General features: G+C 31.0%; 1 protein-coding gene across 1 annotated transcript in view; it reads left to right on the top strand.

Annotated features, from left to right (window-relative positions):
- The first annotated feature begins 334 nt into the window (after positions 1-334).
- Positions 335-20,981, top strand: part of LOC129958502 (sodium- and chloride-dependent glycine transporter 1-like) — a 121,481-nt gene continuing 100,834 nt past the window's right edge. Inside the window, exon 1 of the mRNA XM_056071024.1 lies at positions 335-587. Within this exon, the coding sequence (XP_055926999.1) occupies positions 531-587 (57 nt within the window). The 5' untranslated portion in view covers positions 335-530. The remainder of the gene's footprint in view (positions 588-20,981) is intronic.

Raw genomic sequence — 20,981 nt, 5'->3', positions numbered from 1 at the left:
CGAGCCAAATTCGAAGCCGAAAATTGACTTTTTATGTTGATCCAAAAACTTATTAATTTGGTTATAAAGAATTTATTTCAAAACATTGCGCCTGATATATCAACTGGAAATAAATTTGCGGTATTTTCATAAATTTCTCCCCCCCCTCCTCCCCCCAAAAAAGACATTGTTGATACCTTCATCTTCGGCCTCTTATTCGCCCCATGTGCCAGGTTGGGTCGTAGGGAATTATGACTAATCGCTCGGAAAAGTTCTTCCATTTCTTTTTCGCGTTGCGCTTCTGATATTCTTGCAACCCTGAGGAGCCGGATCGGAGCATTCTTCCCCAGAGTGAGACAGACCCCTGAACTTGTAACAACAACATCCTGACCTGACACAGATCGTTAAGATCTTTTGTTTTGAAAGAGCACGTTGTTGATAATCACGAAGTCCAATCTTTTTTTTCTTTTTCCTTGCTCAGGAAGTTTTGCTTTCGGAAGAAAGAATCGAAACAGTGTGGATGTCTATCTTCCCGAGACAGAAACCGAACAATGAGCAAAAACAAAAACAGTCGTTTCACAGTAACCCCTGTCTACAACTTCGATGGGGTAAGTGAGATTTTGAGAATTTCATCTCGCTTCTGGCTTTTGATATTAGCAGAACATTCATTTAACCACCAATCCGAAATGAGAATGAGCATTAAAAAATGCTCTTGTGACTAAATTAGTGATGCCTAAACGGCTCAATCGGAACTGCCTTTTGTATTTAATGTCATAAGCTGAAACATTTTGAAATCATTTGCCTCTAACTATATTTAAAATTGAATATTTAGGTAAAATGTATAGGAAATTAATTGTAAAATATTGTACACATTCATATAATTGTCGAACTATATAATTATATTAACTAATTAAAAGTTTTTATTAATAAATATCATTGAATATGTATTTTCTATTTTGAATGTTTAATCTGAGTATAAAAGACCTTGAAGGGAAAAATGTTTAGACAAAAAAAAAAAAAAAAAAAAAAAAGAAGAAAAGAAAAGAAAGAAAGAAAAGAAAACTAAACCTAAATGCAGAAACAAGCTTTCATATTTAATTCAATGGAAATCTTTCTGTAAAACTACATTATATTTCCTTCGAAAAACTGTACAATTCAGAAAGTAAGATTGACACAGTGACAAAATCTTTCCAGAGGCAGGAAATTAAATGTGTGCGTATTTGCTTCTTTCAATCTATAATAAGCTTTATATATCGCTTTATAAATCTAGCTCTTTTATTTCTTAATTTTTAATTATTGTTGAATTCAAATAGTTACCAGCTGATACGAGATTCATTTTAGCTCTTTTGTTGGAACGTAATTTGTTTCATATTAAATGTGACAGAAATGCGATTACATATTGACGGGGGCAATTTCTAGTATAAATGGATATCTACCTATTTTAATAGATTTGAAACGTGCGCTTTAATGATCATAGCTTTTACTTCGAGATACAACTTACTTAGAGCACAGTGATAATTCTCCTGTGTTATATTTTTCATTAAGTTTTAAAAGTTGGAAAGAATGCATCAGCCATTAATTATTCAAGTTAAAGTATGAAAAGTATTCTCATTATTAGGAGGGTTCTCGAAAGAAAATAATGCCTCCTTATTAGTAGCATCTACTTATGATATTTCTTTCCATTCATAGTTCGTACTGAACGAAAAAAAAATGGTTTTCTGATTTGTAACGATGGATCTCTAATTTTCAGTCTGAATTTTTTGGCACTGAATCTAAAAATTTCTGTCATCAAACTCCTACAAATGTTCTTGTACTGCATTGATTGCTGTAACTAATTGTGCACGGTTTTCAATTCATAGTATTCAGTCTTTTTCGTATATGTAAATGCTATTTGAAAAAGAAGCCTCTGAGTTATAATTAAGTAATAAAAGTTCTCTCCTTAATTTGAGCAATGGCCTTCTGCCAATCTAGTAAAGGATACTGATAACTGTCTTCAGATTCGATTCTCTGTTTTATTCCCCTTAATTTATGATTTCTTATTTCAAAACTCAATTACGTTTCCTTATGATAATAAACCTTTCCTAATAAAAACAACAATTTTATGAAAAACTGAAAAAATGTTTGACAAGGATGAAATCCACTCTTTCCCTTTCCTGTTTGAGCTCATGCAGGAATTCAATGAATGTTCATCTGATAACTATATTTTAACTAAAATGTGGAATAAAGTCACAAAATAATACAATAGTACCTCTGTTCGATTACAAGGAACACTAATCATATTTTGGGCATTATTCCAAAAAACTACATTTTTTTTTACAGAGAATTTGACCATCTGAATGGATAGTTTAGACTCTATGGTCATTTGATAAAAAATTGTTTATTTAATGATTTGTCAGAGAAAAATATTCTATAGTTTTGGAACCAAAATTACTTCATCGTCTGACTAAGCTCGATCGACTTAGTAGTCAAAGTGGCTGATATTCTGTTTCGAAGATTGAATAAGGAATATGAATATTATTACTGTTCTGTTCCCTTGAAACACTCAATGCATTCTTGCCTTCCCAGCAGAAAATATTTTCACAGCATCCTTCTATTTGCAGGATTTTAGAGTTCATTCAACATGGAAAAACAGGCTTTGTATTGAAACAAACTGCTTGAACGCGGTCTCGCGTCAAGCAACTAGGAATTTATTCATGAAAAAATGCCACATTCATTGTGACGTACATTTAGTGAAGATGTATTTTCGATTTCAGTCAAATAAGCTTGACTAATCATAGAACAAAAATTCATCAAATGAATAAGTTAAAGTCTGAGTCTATGAAATCCAGGGAGTAACAAACTTTAACTTTGGTAAATTGAATGCGTTTACTGTACATTTTTACTTATCTTGAAATTAATTGTCCAACAAAACAAATAAAATAAAGTAATTTATTTTCGAAATATGCCAAAAAAAAAAAAAAAAAGATAAACTGCCCTTACCGAAACTGTTGAAATTATTTTCTTTGAAAATCAAAAACTGATAAAATACTGTTTAGTTCATATCATATATTCAAAAAAAACCTTTAATTGTTTTAAAATATCCTTTTTGGAACAAATAAGAAGGAAGATAGTTGAGATGAATTATGAATTTAAATACCAAACATTCAGACAGAATCAAATTTAAATACGTAATTTAATGCAAGAGTCGAACGGATGTATCATTATATACAAATGATCCGAATGTTTCTTCGCAAAATACATTGATGAGAAATCAATAATAATTGAACTTTTGATTAGCAGAAACACAAAAATTTATCTCCAATAAAGTTGAGCCACTTTGGAATGTTAATTAGTAATCGGTTGAAGACCAACTTTGAAAGAAATATATTACTGAAGAACTTACCTCTTTATGCTATTATCAACTCCTCAAAAAAGTTTGACTTCCAGAATTTTTCTCAAAATTCTTTCAGTTCCTTCTAACTAAATGCTGTATTTGAGTTTCTCAATCTATTTCAAGTCCTCTATTCTTTTAGAAAATTCCAGCTTAAAAAATGCTCAACTTCTTTCAACTGGTGTATTGTTTTCATTCGTTGTAAATAGACTTTACGTATAAGTAATCCAATCAAATAAAGCAATAAATCAGAATTGGTATTGGAACGTATGCTATGTTCTGGAGCTTTTTTATTGGGATTAATTGAAACATAAAATAACTCAAATTCTTATGTTTTATGTGACTTTTTTTTCTTTATTTTCTTGAATACGAACGAGTGAACGATAAAACAGTGTAATTGTCGGAAACTTCGACCTCTAGGTTTTGACGAAATTTCGCAATTTAAATCGTGATGAGTCCTTCGCCCCAAAAACCAACTTAATTTTGAAACTATGCCTATCTGACTGTGAACACGATAATTTAAAAATGCAAAGAGTGAAGAGGATAAAATTTGGTATGAGACACTTTCCCCCTACTATATATTTTTATCAAACTTAGGACGAAATTCAGAGGCAGGAAGTCTGCCTGCTCGATTGTGCGCAAATGCATTGACTCAAAAATGCAATGAGCTAAAATTTGGTATGCAATTTCTACACCCAAATTTTTGATCTATAGCGTCTACTGTTTAAAAGATTATCTATTCATGTGCATGTGATTGTGTTAACTATAAAAACTCAACAATCTAGAAGAATGAAAGTTAATTTGTGACTTTTACTTCAAAACTGTGAATCTGTACTAAATTTTGGACCCAATCCGTCAAAGAAAAAAGGGTTTTAAAATGCTAATTCGATTCGCCTTATAATATGCGGAACCAAACCCGAAATAAGTCATAATATGGAAGCATACGAAATAGTTCAAGAGAGCTAGCATATCAAAAAAGTAACAACGCTATTTTTTAAAAAATATGACAGATCTGTATTTTCTGCTGGATTAATAAAACAGAAAAGTCAGCCTTATATTTTTCAGTGCTTCCCATACCTAAATGATAAGGCAAAAAAGAAAGAAAAAAAAGTCAGGCTCACTGAACCCATTAAATGTGATTCTCTCAGTGTTTTCATCCAATTTGATTGCTGCAATATAGATTCTAAAAACAAGAAATTGCAATATCAGTTAATGCGCCAGTATAAGATTTTAAGGTGATTTAAAGCACAAGAATGAGACTTTGATCTTAACCTTTTCGCGGCGAACAGCACCTATAGGCGCTCAGGCAGAGTTGCACCGAACGAACAACGCCTTTTGGCGCCGTTCATTTGTGACATATCCTACCCTGAAATAGGTTTCTAAAATGTTTTTATAGGTTTTATTTCGTTTTAGTGTCCTGCGGTGTCGATTCACCTGTTCTGGATATCTTTTCATGGGTTAATTATCCTTTATTTTAGTGGGCTTTTTTTTGTAAATTAAAATAAACAAAAAACAAATGATCAAGTGAAAAAATAAACCAAAACAATGATAAATTACCACCATAAATTTGAGGGGACACCGCAATTTGTTATTAGTAACTGCCCAATAATGTCCATTAAGTCGTATGTTTTCAATGCCCTAGCAGCACACGCTTCTTATGCAGATATATTTTTACATAATCAAATATAAATATCAACATTATTTTGTCCCGATCATGGACAAATGGACGACGAATATGAGCTGCGATGGTATAGAATTGTCATCGGATTCTGATCTGTCTGTAGTGTTTGGAGAAACTGGATACAAAGGTAAAATTCAAAATACATACAAGAGACGCATACTGCCAAGTAGCTCGGAATCTGATTCTGAAAGCATTGAGGAATTAACAGACATCAATCCGAGGCAATTTGGAGTGCACAAAATTTGGCTCCAAAAGTTTTTGATTTTGATGAGCAGGATCGTCACGCCGAATGCCTAGAGCGCAATTCATTTCTGAGGGCTCCACCGCAAAAGGGTAAATTCTATATTTTCTGTTCAACAAAACTAGCAACCTTTATTTCATCCGATGAAGACTGGAAACTAGTACTAAGCATCTTCTCAACTATAGAAGAATATCAAAGGTGACTTTTTATTAGAAGGTTATCTTCAGAAAATAAGATTTTTGATCATCTTGGAAGAAAGAATTTTTAGTTTAATCCTTTAACTGTTTTACATTTGCCATTAGATAATTAGATAACATCTTCTATTTCGGAATGTTCTGTCTTAATATTTAAGAATACTTGATGTATTTGAGGATTATGTGTAATTTTTCTGTCGAATTACATCGTTTCAGAATGATTTAATGTCAGCTTATAAGTTGGGGAAGTTATCAATTATTCGAAGCCTGTAGGGGCACGATACTTAAGGAATTATTTGATGGTTAAATCGTATTTCACATAAATTTTTTCCTGCATGTTTTATTAATTTTAGAAGGAGAAAGTGTACAACATATTATAAACATGAAGTAAGTAGATTTACGGTCATTTACCTCATCTTCTAGGTTAGATTGCATATAGTATTTTGATAATTCATACCATAAAATGCTTAATATTGCTAGATTTAATCATGTCCATGCCAAAGAAATATTCCTCTGGGTGTCAAAAAAAAGAAAAAAAAGAAAAAGAAAATTAGGAGAAAAGGAAAAATAGTTAAAACTAAATTTCAAGAAGTTACGAGGAAATCTGTTTTCTTGTCTACGATGTAATTCTGGCAATGCTATTGCTTCGATTTCAGAAGTTACAATTCAAGCTCCAATTGGAGAAAAAAGTTTCACACAAACAGCACAATATTACAGTGAAAACATAAAAATTGAAACTATTTGAAGAACTGTATGTTTATAAAATAGATCGAATCAGAATATAACGATGAAAAGGACAATAGCAAACATATCAAATGAATATAAGTGATCTAGGTGTATGGCCAAGTGTTATAATTGGAAGTTTAGAATGTTTTGTGTTAAAATCTGACGCGCACAACACAAAGGAGTTTTTGCTAAGAATGTTGAAGGTAGATCATTTTCCTTGACCTACAAGTTAAAAAAAATGCCAAATGGTGAAAACGATCTTTGCAGTTGGTTAATTTTTTTTGTAAATGTAAGACTCGATTTTTTTTTTTTTTTTGTACAATGATTGCCAAAAAAAGAGAAAATGAAAAATCTACACGATTTATAGATGATTATAATAGCTGTAGAAAGCTGTCAACTGTAATTCAAAATCGTGAGATCCTAAATGACTAAAGTTATGTTTGACTAATGATAAAAACAAATCAAGTTAATATAAATAAAAAAAGTGGAATGACCTAAATTTCTAGTTTAAAGAATTGGAGATGTGATTCTGTTTTTATCATGTAGTAATCCTTCACTTCGTGGAAACCCTAAACATAATAAGAATTTCTAATAATTGAAATTTTTCAAGTTTAATCGAATTATTTATTAAATACGACTTTGTGCTCATAGATCATATAAACAGAATAAAAAAATTTGAAAACTAAAATTGCACATCATTTAGCACAGAGATCAAACGAACAAATTATTCCTGCATTATGAAATGAAGTCCTTAACAGAATTAAAGACGATATAAAGTAGCCACGTAGAACAGTATCCAAAGAGATTATACTTATTTCTCACAAGGAACAAACTTCAACCTTTATTAGGTATACAAATTTGACTACTCGGAAGGCACACGGAAAAACTTGAATGACCGGGCCGCCGCAACAGCAACACTGGCGGGACCTGTAGTTGAGTTCTAAGGGTCATCACCGGTCACGGTACAACCCGTCCCTAAGGAAGTACGTCCCGTCATCGGTGGAAAGAGCCAGACCCCCACCTTTTCGTGAACCCACAGGGGTGGCGAGAACCAACCGCCATGCCGGAAGCTTCTCATCCTCAATTAAGAAAGTCCCTCCCCCCGTGGGATGGCTTTAATAGGTATGTAAATTTTGACGAGAAAATATCAAATATAGATAAGCCATTTATAGGGTTTAATAAAGTAACTAATGTGACTGGAGAAGGACTAGCAAAAACTTTGTTGAAAAGATTAAGTGAGCTGGATTTAGATTTTATGAATTGTAGAGGGCATGCGTACAACAATGGTTGCAACACGATAGGGAAATATCAAATTGTACAATCTAGAATAATTGCTCTAAACCCACATGCAATTTATATGCCTTATATATAGTATGATAGGCAAAGCATAATATTAATTTGTGATACCATTTCCAGCAATATATATTGTAAAAAATGGGTTATTGTAACTTTTATATTGCTTATTTTTTACATATACAAAAAGATGGTAAATTTTACAAAAGCATTTAAATATTACTCTTAAACCATTATGCGATACTCTTTGGGATGCCAAAACGGATTCAGTTAAAACAGTGTACACACACACACACACACACACACACACACACACACACACACACACACACACACACACACACACAAATACACACACACACACACACACACACACACACACACACACACACACACACACACACACACACACACACACACACACACACACACACACAAATTAACACCCTATAAGAACTTATTGACACAAATAATGATAATACACTGGTATTTGAAGCTACAAGTCTATTGGATTCAATATAAGATGTGACATTTATTTTATATTTAATAGTATGATTTGCAATATTGTCCAAAATTGACACTACCAATAAATTATTTCAAGCAAAAAGAGTTATTTTTAATTTGGCTTTTAATTGCATCAGGAAAATTAAAATTGAAATCCAAAATTTAAGAAGAAAATTTAACATTTTTGGACGACGTAAAAGTGATAGGACGTAAATTGAATATTTTTAAACATTTTCCAAGGGAAAAAAAACCGAATTCGAAAAAGAAAAAGATTCTATTCCGAAATAATGAAAGATGAAGATATGCAAAACCCGATAAAGGAAGTATGTCAAATAATCATCAATATAAGAACTATAGAAAAACACGAATTAGAAAAATGTTATAAAGTTTTATAACAGAAAGTTGCTGAAAATCTAATCGAGGAAATTGGTTGGCTGCAGGATTTAATTTTGAATGATGTAAATAAAGCACATGGCACATTGCAATACATACTAAATAATAATTATATTGAGTTATTTCTAAATATATTAACAGTGTTATAACTTGACGTTGCCAGTTACCATAGTAAATGTTGAGCACTCTTTCAGCAAATTAAAATTAACAAAGAATTGTCCTTGGTCAGCGATGTGTGCAGCAGCTTAAATGAACTTACTATACTAAACATCGAAAAAAAAATTGTAATTTTTCTGAAGTAATTAATAGCAAAAACAAAACAAAACAAAATATTTAAAAAAATTATGCTTGAATTTTTTTTTTTATTTTTTTATTTTTTTTACTTTACGAATAATCAAGGACCTCTTTGCAGAGAAGGCTGGCTCTGTGGCTACAAGATGCATTGTAGGATTAAAGAGGAATAACTAATACGAATGATGTCTCTTGGTCTGTTTTACTGGCGTCCTTGAAGATTTTAATTGGAGCATTTTTAATGTATTTCGGTTGTACTCATTCCTTCAAACAGCATCTTCTGTAGACAAAAATGAAAACTTAGTTCACTTAGATTAAAGTCTCATTTTCAGACTCCACGAGGGCTATTTTAAGACGGAGCACGTAGTTCTGCATCATGATCAGACGGTCTCAGGAATCATCTTCCTAACTCAATCCACGCTAAAAGAAATGCTTTGACCATCTATAGATTTAATGTACACGATGTGGATGATTTTGGCCTTTTGTTGCTTCACTTTATGCCTTTATATTTTAACTATTAGTCAATCAGTTTCACATTTTTAATTAATTATCATGTTAATTAGTTATAGTAGTTAATTTTTATTTCAGTAATATTATAAAAACACAGTACTTTTATTTATTTATTATGTATATCATTGAAAGAATGATTAACGTAAATAAAATTCTTGAAAAATCAATAATAATTATTAATTAAAGATAAGAAATCATCAGATGTGGAAAAATTATAAAGAAATAATAATTTTCAAAAGATTTAATATTTAGAATTATTTTATTAGCTGTCAAATAGAATATAACACAATCAGTTAATAAATAATTAACACAATGATTGCCTGTGATTCACACCTACTAACTGTGGTGAATTGCATATAAGCCAGTAACAGCGCTTCTACCCGAACAGCTGTTTTGGCAAAATCGGTTAGTTACTGGACTGCTCACCTAAAGGTCCCAGGTTCTATCCTAGTGCGTCGACTCACCTCTTCATTGGTGACCTCGGACGCTGAACCTTCAACCTTCATACAGCTGTTGTGGCGCCATCTACCCGCAATCAAAGTCGCCAGACTCACTTGGTGCAGCAAAGTCGTCAGACTCACGTGACGCAGCAACCCAAAAAGTCGCCAGACACACTTGGCGCATTAGCACCCACAAAACGCTCGCCATAACGCTTGGCGCTGTTCAAAACTGGGTACAGGCCCATTAAGACAACAGCTACTCAATACATCACCACTCAACATCCAAATCGTTCGACTCACTGGAGGGAGAGTACTGTGGTGAATTGCATATAAGCCAGTAACAGCGCTTCTACCCGAGCAGCTGTTTTGGCAAAATCGGTTAGTTACTGGACTGCAAACCTGAAGGTCCCAGGTTCTATCCTCACGCGTCTCTTACCTCTTCATAACTGATTAGATTATTCGAAACCACAGGCGTAAACATGGCGGAGAACTTGTTAATATTTCAATACATTATAAAAATTAATTATATTTATTTTAAATAATGATTTTAACACGCACTGTAGTCCTATTATTTTATAATTCAAAAAATTGATAGTTACTAAAAAATGCATTTATTTGACAGGGAAACTAACCATATCTTTCGATCGATCTGCCTGCGCCATCCTTCAGTCCAGCAGCCCTAAGTAGTTGTTTAGTTTGCCACTGTACGAAATCAAAGCCTTAAAGACAAAATTGTCAGTAAAATCCGGCTATAATCCTTTCTTCTCAGAGGGGATTTGTGAAGTGAGTGAGTGACAGGATTTAGCCCTCATGAAATTAGAAAATATTTTGTGAAGCCTCATCAGAGGGGTTTTTTCTTTCATGATAATTCATTCAGAAAAGTTTTAAAAAATTAGCGGGAAATGTCAGAAAAAATATACAAATTGTAGTTTTAAATAGAGAGAAAAATTCTCAAAAGTATAATATTTTTGGGTTGCTCGCATTTCACGAAATAATTTCATGCCGAACATGAATACTCCAACTTATTCTCGGCCAAATGAAGGCCCCAAATCCTTGGTGACTCGAGTATATACCGAACTCTGTTTACATAGCCTGAGCTCAATACTCTTCTCCTACTTTCCTATCTTTACTTAAAGTTTCGTAGTCTCCGATGACGCGATTTTGGTTCTTTCAAAATTTCAAGTGCATTTGATGTGAAGAAGTCACCAAAAGTTATCACTCATCGATGTGCATGCGTTTGATAATTAAAAAAGTTGATTAAATTGTTTTAAAGAAAAGCACATTAGATATAGGATGGCTTTCATTAAAAATTCAACCTCTTCCTTCTTTTTCCTAAACAGAGTTTATTATCATTTTGAATTCTGCATGCTTATTTTACGAGATATCGCTTATTTTACGTGATGTCATGAAGTCAGTTATTTCTCAAGAGAAAGAAGATGAATTGTTTCAGACATCATCGAACAAAACTTTCACCAATATTACCCATTGAAACTTTCAATATGAGTTTAAGAAGAAGAATTTTTCTATTTCAAAAGAGGGAAGAATATTTTAGAATCTAATTTCTCATCTGAATCTTTTTCTCCTAAAGTAAACTAAAAGTTTCGATCTCTAAAGCAAAAACAATTCTTCAATCGCAACCACAAGATAGAAGTTGTGCACGAATAAGTATCATAACGAAATCTGAAGAAAAGGAGCAAAATTTTGGACAACATCGAACGCATTCATAAAATTGTTTTCAATTCAAATAGTTAAAGGAAATAAAGGAAGGTACAAAGGATTCTTGTATCAAGAAATATTCAATATCAGCTAGAAGCGTAAGAGAAAGCACCCTCCAGTTGGTTTCTTTGTAAAACCACCCTGCTGCTGCAAATCATGATGCTCTAGACGCAAGCGTTTGATCTATCTATGCATTTTACAAAGAAGTAATAAATGCTCGGGCTGGTGCAATGCGATAGGAGTCATTGCCGTGGCGTCGTTACTGTCTTTGACGTCAATGAAGCGTCAACAGCCGTTAATATCCTAATAACGCAGTTGTCACGAGGGAGGAAAGTCTCGCATTTTGTTTATAAATATGTTCAAATTAGCATACAAATAATATTTACAGTGCAAATCCTTACTGTTTATAATAAACACTTTCACTTTTTTTTTCTTTCTCGTGTACGAAATAGAAGAGAAAGTACTGTAGTCAGCAAAAAATTCGACTCTAGGAATTTGATTCATCGTCAAGTTTCAAACCTTCCTAAATTTGAAAAACATATTTTTGGAATGATGTCTATTTGTCTGAACACAACTGAAAAATGTTTTGGTATGTGTTCTTTATATCAAATTTATCGGTTTTTCTCAAATTTTAAGCTTAATCCATTTTCAGGAAATTAGTCTATTTGTCTGTTCGAGTGCAAGTCAACGTAATAACTACAAAAAAGGAAAATTTGGTACAAGGCTATAGCATCTAAAGTGTAGATCTATGATACATTTGTAAAAACTCCATCAATGGGTTTAACGTTTATAAGTCTGTACATTCGAATGCTTATAAAAGTGATAACTCAAAAACTTCAGAATAAAGATAAAACTCTCGTGTGAGGGAATCTGAGCCCTCGTGACGTTCGTTCACGGGCTTGCTCCAGGTTCATAATTTTTATGCGTGGTAGGGAAATTGTCTTCATCTTCAAAAATCTTCATCAGGGAGTATGCCAGGAAGTTTAGGGGAGATTAATCTAGTTGATGTATAATATGATCATCACTTTAATTCACGAGATGAATTATCTCTGAGGAATAAACAAAAATCTTAAACGACTTCAAATGTAACAAAATTCAATAAAAAAATGTAAAGGAAATGAGCGATATAAAAGATGTATACAATGCTTTTGTGAAATTAAGAACATAGTTGATAGTCGTAATGTGCACTTTATTATTTTCAAAAATGCTTGTAGACGTTGTAAGTATTTCATAGCAGTAAATAACTTCTATCCTATAGATTATTAGAAATCTCTTCTAATCAAAACCTTTTCGATGAAGAATGAAATAAAAAAATACTATGATATATTTTAATAAATATTCATATAAAACCAAAAAAAAAGTGAAATAAGATTGTTACATTATTACTACATTAAAATTACTGTGCAATTAACTAAGAAAAAAAAATAAAATGTATAAAAAATTTCTATAGTGATTTTTTTCTCCTTTTATTATTATCTAATTTTAAGTATTTTGAGTTCAAAATCGTAAACGATTTATGTATAATAAACGCTAATTTGTCACATAAAATAACATTTCTTATTTACGATTATAATTATTATATGAAAAAAATTACTATTATATTCTTACAATAAAAGTTCATTTTTTCCTCCTTAAGTTGATCCGTAATTATCTACTTGGCTTTCTTTTTCCTACATGTAAAAGGGATGATGATTTAAGAACAAAACTTACTTTCTATAACTCTTACTATTCATTATTAAAAATTCATGCAAGTTTTATTTCATGAAACAAATAAGGAAAAAAAACACATTTATATTAGTATATTAAAAATATACTTTTTTATTTTAACTATTCTTCTTTTAAATCTTTAATTAACAATTCTTTATTTGAAATATTACGGAAGCGTCAGTTCAATGCTTTTCAAATCTACTATCAGGTCGCACCATATACATGAAAGAAAATTCAATTGTATTAATCGACTAATTTAAAATTAAGTCCTCAAAATATTAATAGTGTATTTTCATTAAGAATTCACTTCAAAGTCACTTCAAAAGTCTAGAAGTAACGGAAAATCAAAAATACAATTACATCTTTGCAAACGTGAAAAAATCAAGTTAAATTAAAACATATAATAGAACTGGTAACTTAACCTGTGCTTACGGATATTAAAATTTCCATCTCTAGCAGTTCTGAAGAACACCAGCATAGTCAATATTCGAAGTACAACAAATCGATATACAACAAGGTATTTCATTAAATATGCTAAAATTAAGAAATCCGAACTATAAAAGCTTTAAAGTTTAAAATCAATATTCATTTTTGTATACAAAAATCCTTGATTAATAATCAAACACGATTTTAAAAAATAACAATGGAAAATTGAATAAAAATGAAGCTCAAAAATAACACAAGTTCAATAAAATCATAAAGCATAAAGTACAAGAATTCAGTTTTTTAAAAAAAAAAAAAAAAAAGAGAGAGAGAGATTTTAACAGAATTTCAAAGTACGTATGTCAAGATAAATATTTCTACCCAGTTTATTATTTACCGTCTGGTGAACTAAAATATATAAATAGATTTATTAGTTTAACATTCTGTTATAAATCTACCTAGCAATGACGCACACCACTAACAGCATATCAACATTAGAGTAATACATAACTGCATCACTTGCTTCGTCAGAGTTGCGAAAATGCTAAAATTAATTGCAAATCTAAAAAAAATTTCAATTATTTTCAGGCTCCATGATCATGCTTCGTAAATAATCCTCTCAGCATTGCAATCAAATCTCATACCCCAAAGAGGGTTAATTAATGTAATTCCTCAATGGGGTTAATTTTGTAAAAGAATTTTATCATTGTTCACATATATTTGTCTTCTTATGATTTTATTTACAATTTACGTTTAGATACTTTATTCGAGGTTTCATTTATTTGCATCATAATTTTTATAGCATAAATTTCATAATAAGTATTACATGATTAGTAATTAATTCATACACAAAGTTTGAAAGAACATCATAAAAGATATCATATTGGATTTCGTCAGATCAAGATTCAAAATCCCCTCCACAATTTCTTCCAAAACTACACTCCAGAACCGGAATGATTAAATTAAGCGACTCGATTGAAAGTTTCAACAGAAATCGCCATTAAACTTGCTTAATAATCTGGGAAAATTATAATTTATTGTTCAAAGTGCCTTTATAACTGAAAAACCAAGAAAATCAGAATAGAAACCAATTATATTTTATTAAAAATGTTGCAACAGATTTTTTGGAAAAATCGTTTAGATATGCGCACGTGTTTTCGGCAAAAATAGTTTTATCACCATCAAACTGCGAATAAAACTCACTGTAAAAGAAGAGCAAATAATAAATTGACAGAACACGAGAATAAATATTATTGCATTTTTATTGCAAAAGAGCAATTGAAACTGTGGTTGCTTATAAAAATATATTCATTGGATAAGTATGTAATAAATTCTCATCGACCTTGTATAATGATGACAGCATTGGCCTGTGTCTTAACGGGTCATGAAATGAAAGCTTCTTATAATACCAGTATTTGTAAAAGTGAATTCCAAGAGCTTATTTTTACTCATTGTTACGGAATATACCCGATATTTCTTTCGTATTTACACACTATATTGTTCAGCAGATGAAAACTCGACGAGTAGTTTAACTATGATAAGATTTTGATTTTGCACATTTTTATTAAATTTGACTTGTTTCACAGTTTAAAGATTTTTTTATTCACTTCCATGTGCTAGAGTTTTCTCATTTTGTATTTTTGCCTGCTCATGGTGACACTATTTTAATATTTTTAAAATTTAATTTTCAATTAACCGATTGATTATAAATTTGTGTCTTAGATGAAGAGAGTCATATGACAATGACTTTGAGGAAAATTAATTTTAGCAAGCGATTAATGAAAGTTTGAAGAGTAAGATACAGTTTAAGCAAAAAATTCTGCATTTTAGTACACTAACAGAAAGTGTTTATAAAAATTGTTTATATTATTTCTATTGCAAATTCACCGATGCCTGACATAAGTAAAATTTGGTTTTTTTTCTCCCTTGTATTTAATTATTAAGCTTGATTTCTTGTCAAAATATCACAAGAAAAATGAATAAAACATGGAATCTATTAAAATTGTATCGATTAACATCTGTTGATTTACACCTATTTAAAGTCTTGATTTCAAAAGTTACTCAAGAACTTTGAACAGTATATCTTATCATTTCGAATAGGAATTTCGAAATTTCCATCTTTAATTTTTTCTTCTGTCAGATGCTCCTATCCGAATCAATTTATTGATGACAATAAATCTATTACGACGGCTTGAAATCTCCAATGAAATGCGTAAGTTGCTCCTTACAGCTGTTATTTGTATTCCATTATGATCAGACACATACATTTCAAAAACACGTTATATGTTTGAACGGTGATATCAGCAATCGAATGTTTATTCACACATCACACACATCGCAGTTACTGATTAGGGTAAAAACGATAGTCTTTTACAGCTTTAAACCTATTTTTTAATTGAAAATAACTGTTGGAGTACACTAATAGTTTACATAAAAACGCCGATGAAAAGTGTATACAAAACTATATTTGCTGTGGCATCAACATGTTTACGTATCTTTAATATGAATTTCGTTTTGTGCTCCGTTAAGTATCCTTTATCATTTAAGGATAGTTTTGCAATATGACGCCTTCTATTAGGGACAATTATTCCTTCTATCAGGACTGTTTTCTATTTAGGATATTTTGTATTTACCTCTCTCCTAATGTAAAAAATTAATATTCATTTAATGTTTTGTATGCAGTTTTAATGTTTTACAACTTAATATGTAACCTATATGTGTTTTTCTAGAGAGTTCTTTATTATTTGCAAAGGTCCAATGTCATCAAGTATAATTTGTTCCTTCGTGCTAAGTGGAGTTGCTCTTCGGCGACCCCATCAAGTTTCCCGCACGGCCTCTGGCTAGATCGGGGTATTGCACAGTATTTAAAAAAATATGACGCCTGCGTCGCATTTTTAAAAAATTGTGTTATTCTGAAAAACTAATATGATAGTATCAATAAATCTCGGAGATGGCAATTCAAATTTTGATGAATAAAGAAGAGCAAAACGTCTTGTCTGATGCACTTTTCAAGCGCACTCCTAGAAAAAGTAATCACACAATTAATATTTCAAACCAAGTGGTAGGAGTACAGTTTAATTTAAAACATTAACCTAGTGCCAATATTTGTTAACAATACGTTATATGAAAAGAGAAAATATTTTGATCTTCCAAAAAACTTTGCCTCGAGAATTTAATGAATCTCTTTATTTCAAACCTCCTATTTTGAAATTCTGTTAATTCAAAAACCACAACAAGCTAAAGGTTGAAGTTTAGTATGATTTTTATACAAAACTTTTAGACCTTTATCAAATTTTGTATGAAATTCGTCTAAGAAAAATCTATAAATCCGGTGAAGATGAATAAGATAACTGAAAACTGTAACGGGCAAGGTGAATGGAATTTGATGTACAGTTTCCTCATAAGACTATAGACTTTTGTCAGAATTTGAACGGAAACAGTTTAAAGACTGACTATCTGTCGATTTGTCTATTCTTTAGTGAGTGAGTGCTGAAGCTCAATAGCGCAAGAAGCTCTTGGTAAATGAAATTTGAAATTAAAACACCTTCAATAAACCATGTTTTCTTTTTTATGATAAAAATAATATTTTGTTTAAAAGCAAATAAATTATTTATTCATGTTCTAGAAAGTTAATTATTTCTATTGGATTCTTAATGGCAATTCTTTATATTATATTGTATTATATTTCAATTAAAAATTTTTTTCTTCCATATTGAAGAATTATTTTTGTAGCATTACAGCATTTTAAGGATAAAAAAAATAGATAATAACATATTTAGAAAGTCAGTAATTTGATAAATATTCAAGCATTCATATAACAAAACAAACAATTGTTTTTCATGCACTTTTTAAAAGAAACGTCTCTATGACTTAATTTTACCGTTTTATTAAAATGCACAGTTTTATTTACATTTTAGAAACAGTTTTTGAATGGATTCACTGAAATTAATAACTGAAATTTTAATAAAAAAAATCGATCGTTTTCCAATTAAAATTGCAGAAAAAATCCCCCCCCCCAGAAAAAAACAACAGAGGGTTATAAAATTTGTGTGAATATTTATGAATGTTTATTCAAGAGAAGAGAAAGATTAAAACTTCAAATGCAACATTTACATTTAAAAAACTAATAATTGTTAAAAGCCGTGATTACAAGACTAGGTAAATGAAAACGTGTACAAAATATAGAAGGCATTGAAAACAGTCGTTGACGTAAAAGCAAATCACAAGATATATAACATTAAACCTGTCGTAAAAGGATGAGCAATAAATTCTGACTAACCATGGTTAAAAATCTATAAAAAGAGAAAGAGTAAAACTATTTATTTTTGTTCAGTGAACGGAATGTGTCATAACATAGATATCCACATTTTATATCGAGTAATCTTTCTTTTTTTCGATTGCGTATTGAAGAGAAGACCAGATGCTATATTAAATTAAAATTTTGTATCAAGTTAGAAACTCTCTGAAGAGATTGACTGGAATCGCTTCTTATATTTGTAACTGTAATGTCATTTACAAGACTCTTCTGATTTCGAGGTATTGTTAGCTTGCACTGAAGTTAGAGATATTTTCGATGCCAGCTTTTCTAAATTTTCAGTTTATTTGGATTAGGTCTTACTATTGCTTCTTTTTTAATTCTCATTCTTTTTTTAGAATTTTTCAGGTTGAGCAATAAATAGACTATAATGTTTTTGTAAGCAGCAGATGATTTGGAATGAGTGTCAGAAGGTAGTTGGTGGACACAATTATAGATGTCTACTTGATTAAAAAGTATCTAATGGCAGATGAATGTTTCACGGTTGTCTTGAAAAATAACATTATTTCTGCATTGATAATTTCTTTTTCGGATCTCTACTCTGATTAGTTTCAAGAGAATGAAATGCATCCACTTTAGCGTTAGCATTCTAGTGCCCGACTTTTGTATGGACTCCGAATCAAGATGCTTTAGAATCCTCGAGCCCTTAGATCTTTCAAATTCTTCGGTTCTATATGATCAAACAGAAATATATAAGACCTATTTTTTTAATATTCTGTTAATTTTGCAAAATAATGTGCTAAAAGAATCAGTCCTTGACCTCATACATTTTTAATGCTTTCAAAAACTTCTTCGGATGAGTTCATAGTTGCATGGTGATTTATTGTGACAGGAATGGTTAATGAGGATTTTACACTGAAAAAAAGGAAATTCTAAAGCAGGAATGAATTAATAGCGTCATTCTAGCAAAATAAAAAACAAATATATTGATGACATATAAAAATAATTATAATTCCAAAATTGTATGTAAAAGAATGAATGAAAAGCAACATGTAAAATATGATGGTTTAGTTTTGTTTATATTAAAGTTCCGTTTTGAAACAACACTAGGGCTATTTTAGGATGGACCTCGAAATTTTGAACCTTGGTGAAATGATGAGGACAGCACTTGAGCTGTCACTTCCCTCTCCAAGCTTCCACACCACAACAGCGTAAAATGTGATGGAACTGCTTCTCAGAAAATCGTGTCATCGTCAGGTTATTCAATCCAATCATGAACATGTACATTCATCCAATTGTAAATATTTCAGGATATTCATTCTGCTTGGTGGATATCCATGTTTATTAAATCTGTGCTGTGAAATAATCATTAGTTACTGCAAATTATGGAGAACGAAAACCATTTCCAATCATATGTGTTCAATTTGCAGTAGATCTGCTTTTCAAAAAGTGATAATTACAGCCAAACAGCATTAGTTTTTGGATTCAAATTGCAATTGCAATGTATGGCTTAGCTTCGTTATATAGGGAACAAGTCTCCAATAGTTTTATTCATGATCCATATGGAAATGGATTAAATCATTCAGTCGCTTCATTTTGCTTTCCGGATCATCAGAAGAACAATCAAACTGATACTGCTTTTATAATCAATCCCTCCTGTAATCATAACACTCGGAGCTGACACATTATGCGTATGTCAGAAAATGATCTTCAAAAGCCTTTCTAGTGGTCTTCTTATTACCAACTCTTGACCATAAGGCAGAAATAGCTTTTTTTCTTTTACACAGTTAATTGCCTTCCATTAGGAAAAATATACATATATTTACAGAATATACATATGTTTACCGCTATCGCAGAGGGAGTGAAAACTTGCTCCAGATATCTAAAGAAGGGATATTGCAATTTAAGAGACAATTCCTTTCCGAAGTCTGATCACAATACTAGTGACAACTCCAAAATATTCCTTATATCAGATATGTCCTGTCTCCGTCGATCTTTTGCAAAAGTCATTCGAGGCTGGCCAAAACTTGGTATTCTTGCATTATTACGTTTTCGAAAGCATCGCGATCAATCAATATACATTTTGCTATGGCTGGATACATTTTTCCTATGATTTTGCAAATTTTTGTATTTTGTATTTTTGAAAATTTTTGATTTCTATGCGCAGAATTAAGTTTACCTACACTATTATTTACCGTTTGAATCCTTAGAACTCTTCCTTGTGAAAAAATGATATATTTATACTTTCAATCGAATTACATGATATACTTCTATTCATTTTATCCATCCCAAATCATTTTCGCTTATTTTGTATATGTATAAGATTCGCTTAGCATTCAAACGGCTAATGAATTTTTCTTTCAAAACTACAAATGTCCATAAATGTAAATGCTCATTCTATATTTACGGTCATTCTTTATATAAAGTAAAAAAGGGAAAACGTCGTTCTTTCTAAATGAACTTTCACGTCACATCAGAAGGGAAGTAATATTGGATAATAGATTGAAAATGCAAATTGTTTACAAAAAATTTGCTTGAATTATTGCCGCGAAAGAAATATCTTTTTTACTAAACTCCGAGTGATATGAATGTGTTTTCGGAAACATTGAATACAAATGTTTTATATATCTACTTCGGTACTAGGATGGATCTACGAATTCATGCCATCACCCTAGAAAATGCTCATCTAAATAAAGAATTTCTGCTGTAACGTTAATAATAATCGACATCGATCACAATTTTATCTATGCCTATTATATATTATCTATTTATATGAACCTGCATCCGAAAAAAAGATGAACTGTCATAATTACTTCAGCAATTGTTCAAGTGCTTTTCCTTTCTCAAATCTTAGGCTTAAACTTTTAAAACTGAAAGAGAGAGAGAGAGTATGCTTGTGACGTTCTGTGATCATGCTTTGGAAAACAAAAGAAAGAAGAAAAGAAACATCGAATATTAGAATTTCCGGCATCATGCATAACCAAACAATTTTTACTTTCTATTACACAAAGTATAAAAATAGAAAATATTGGAATTGTCAAAAAATTCAGCCACTAAGCTTTAAGGAATCGAAACCTAGGAAAAAAAGTCAATTTTGGAGGTACGTATATCAGGCGGTGATCTCGATAACTGAATGAAAATTGACATGCAGTAATTACTCCAAAATTATACGTTCGTTTCAAACTCGGGACAAAATCTGTTTAAAAGAAATTTTTCTTTCTGTCTATCTACACATGAATACAATTACTCAAAAACGCA

This window comes from Argiope bruennichi, chromosome X1 (genome assembly GCF_947563725.1).
Source record: "Argiope bruennichi chromosome X1, qqArgBrue1.1, whole genome shotgun sequence".
Taxonomy (NCBI): domain Eukaryota; kingdom Metazoa; phylum Arthropoda; class Arachnida; order Araneae; family Araneidae; genus Argiope; species Argiope bruennichi.
The sequence above is the reverse complement of the archived record's forward strand: the minus strand, read 5'-3'. Positions and strand labels throughout refer to the sequence as shown.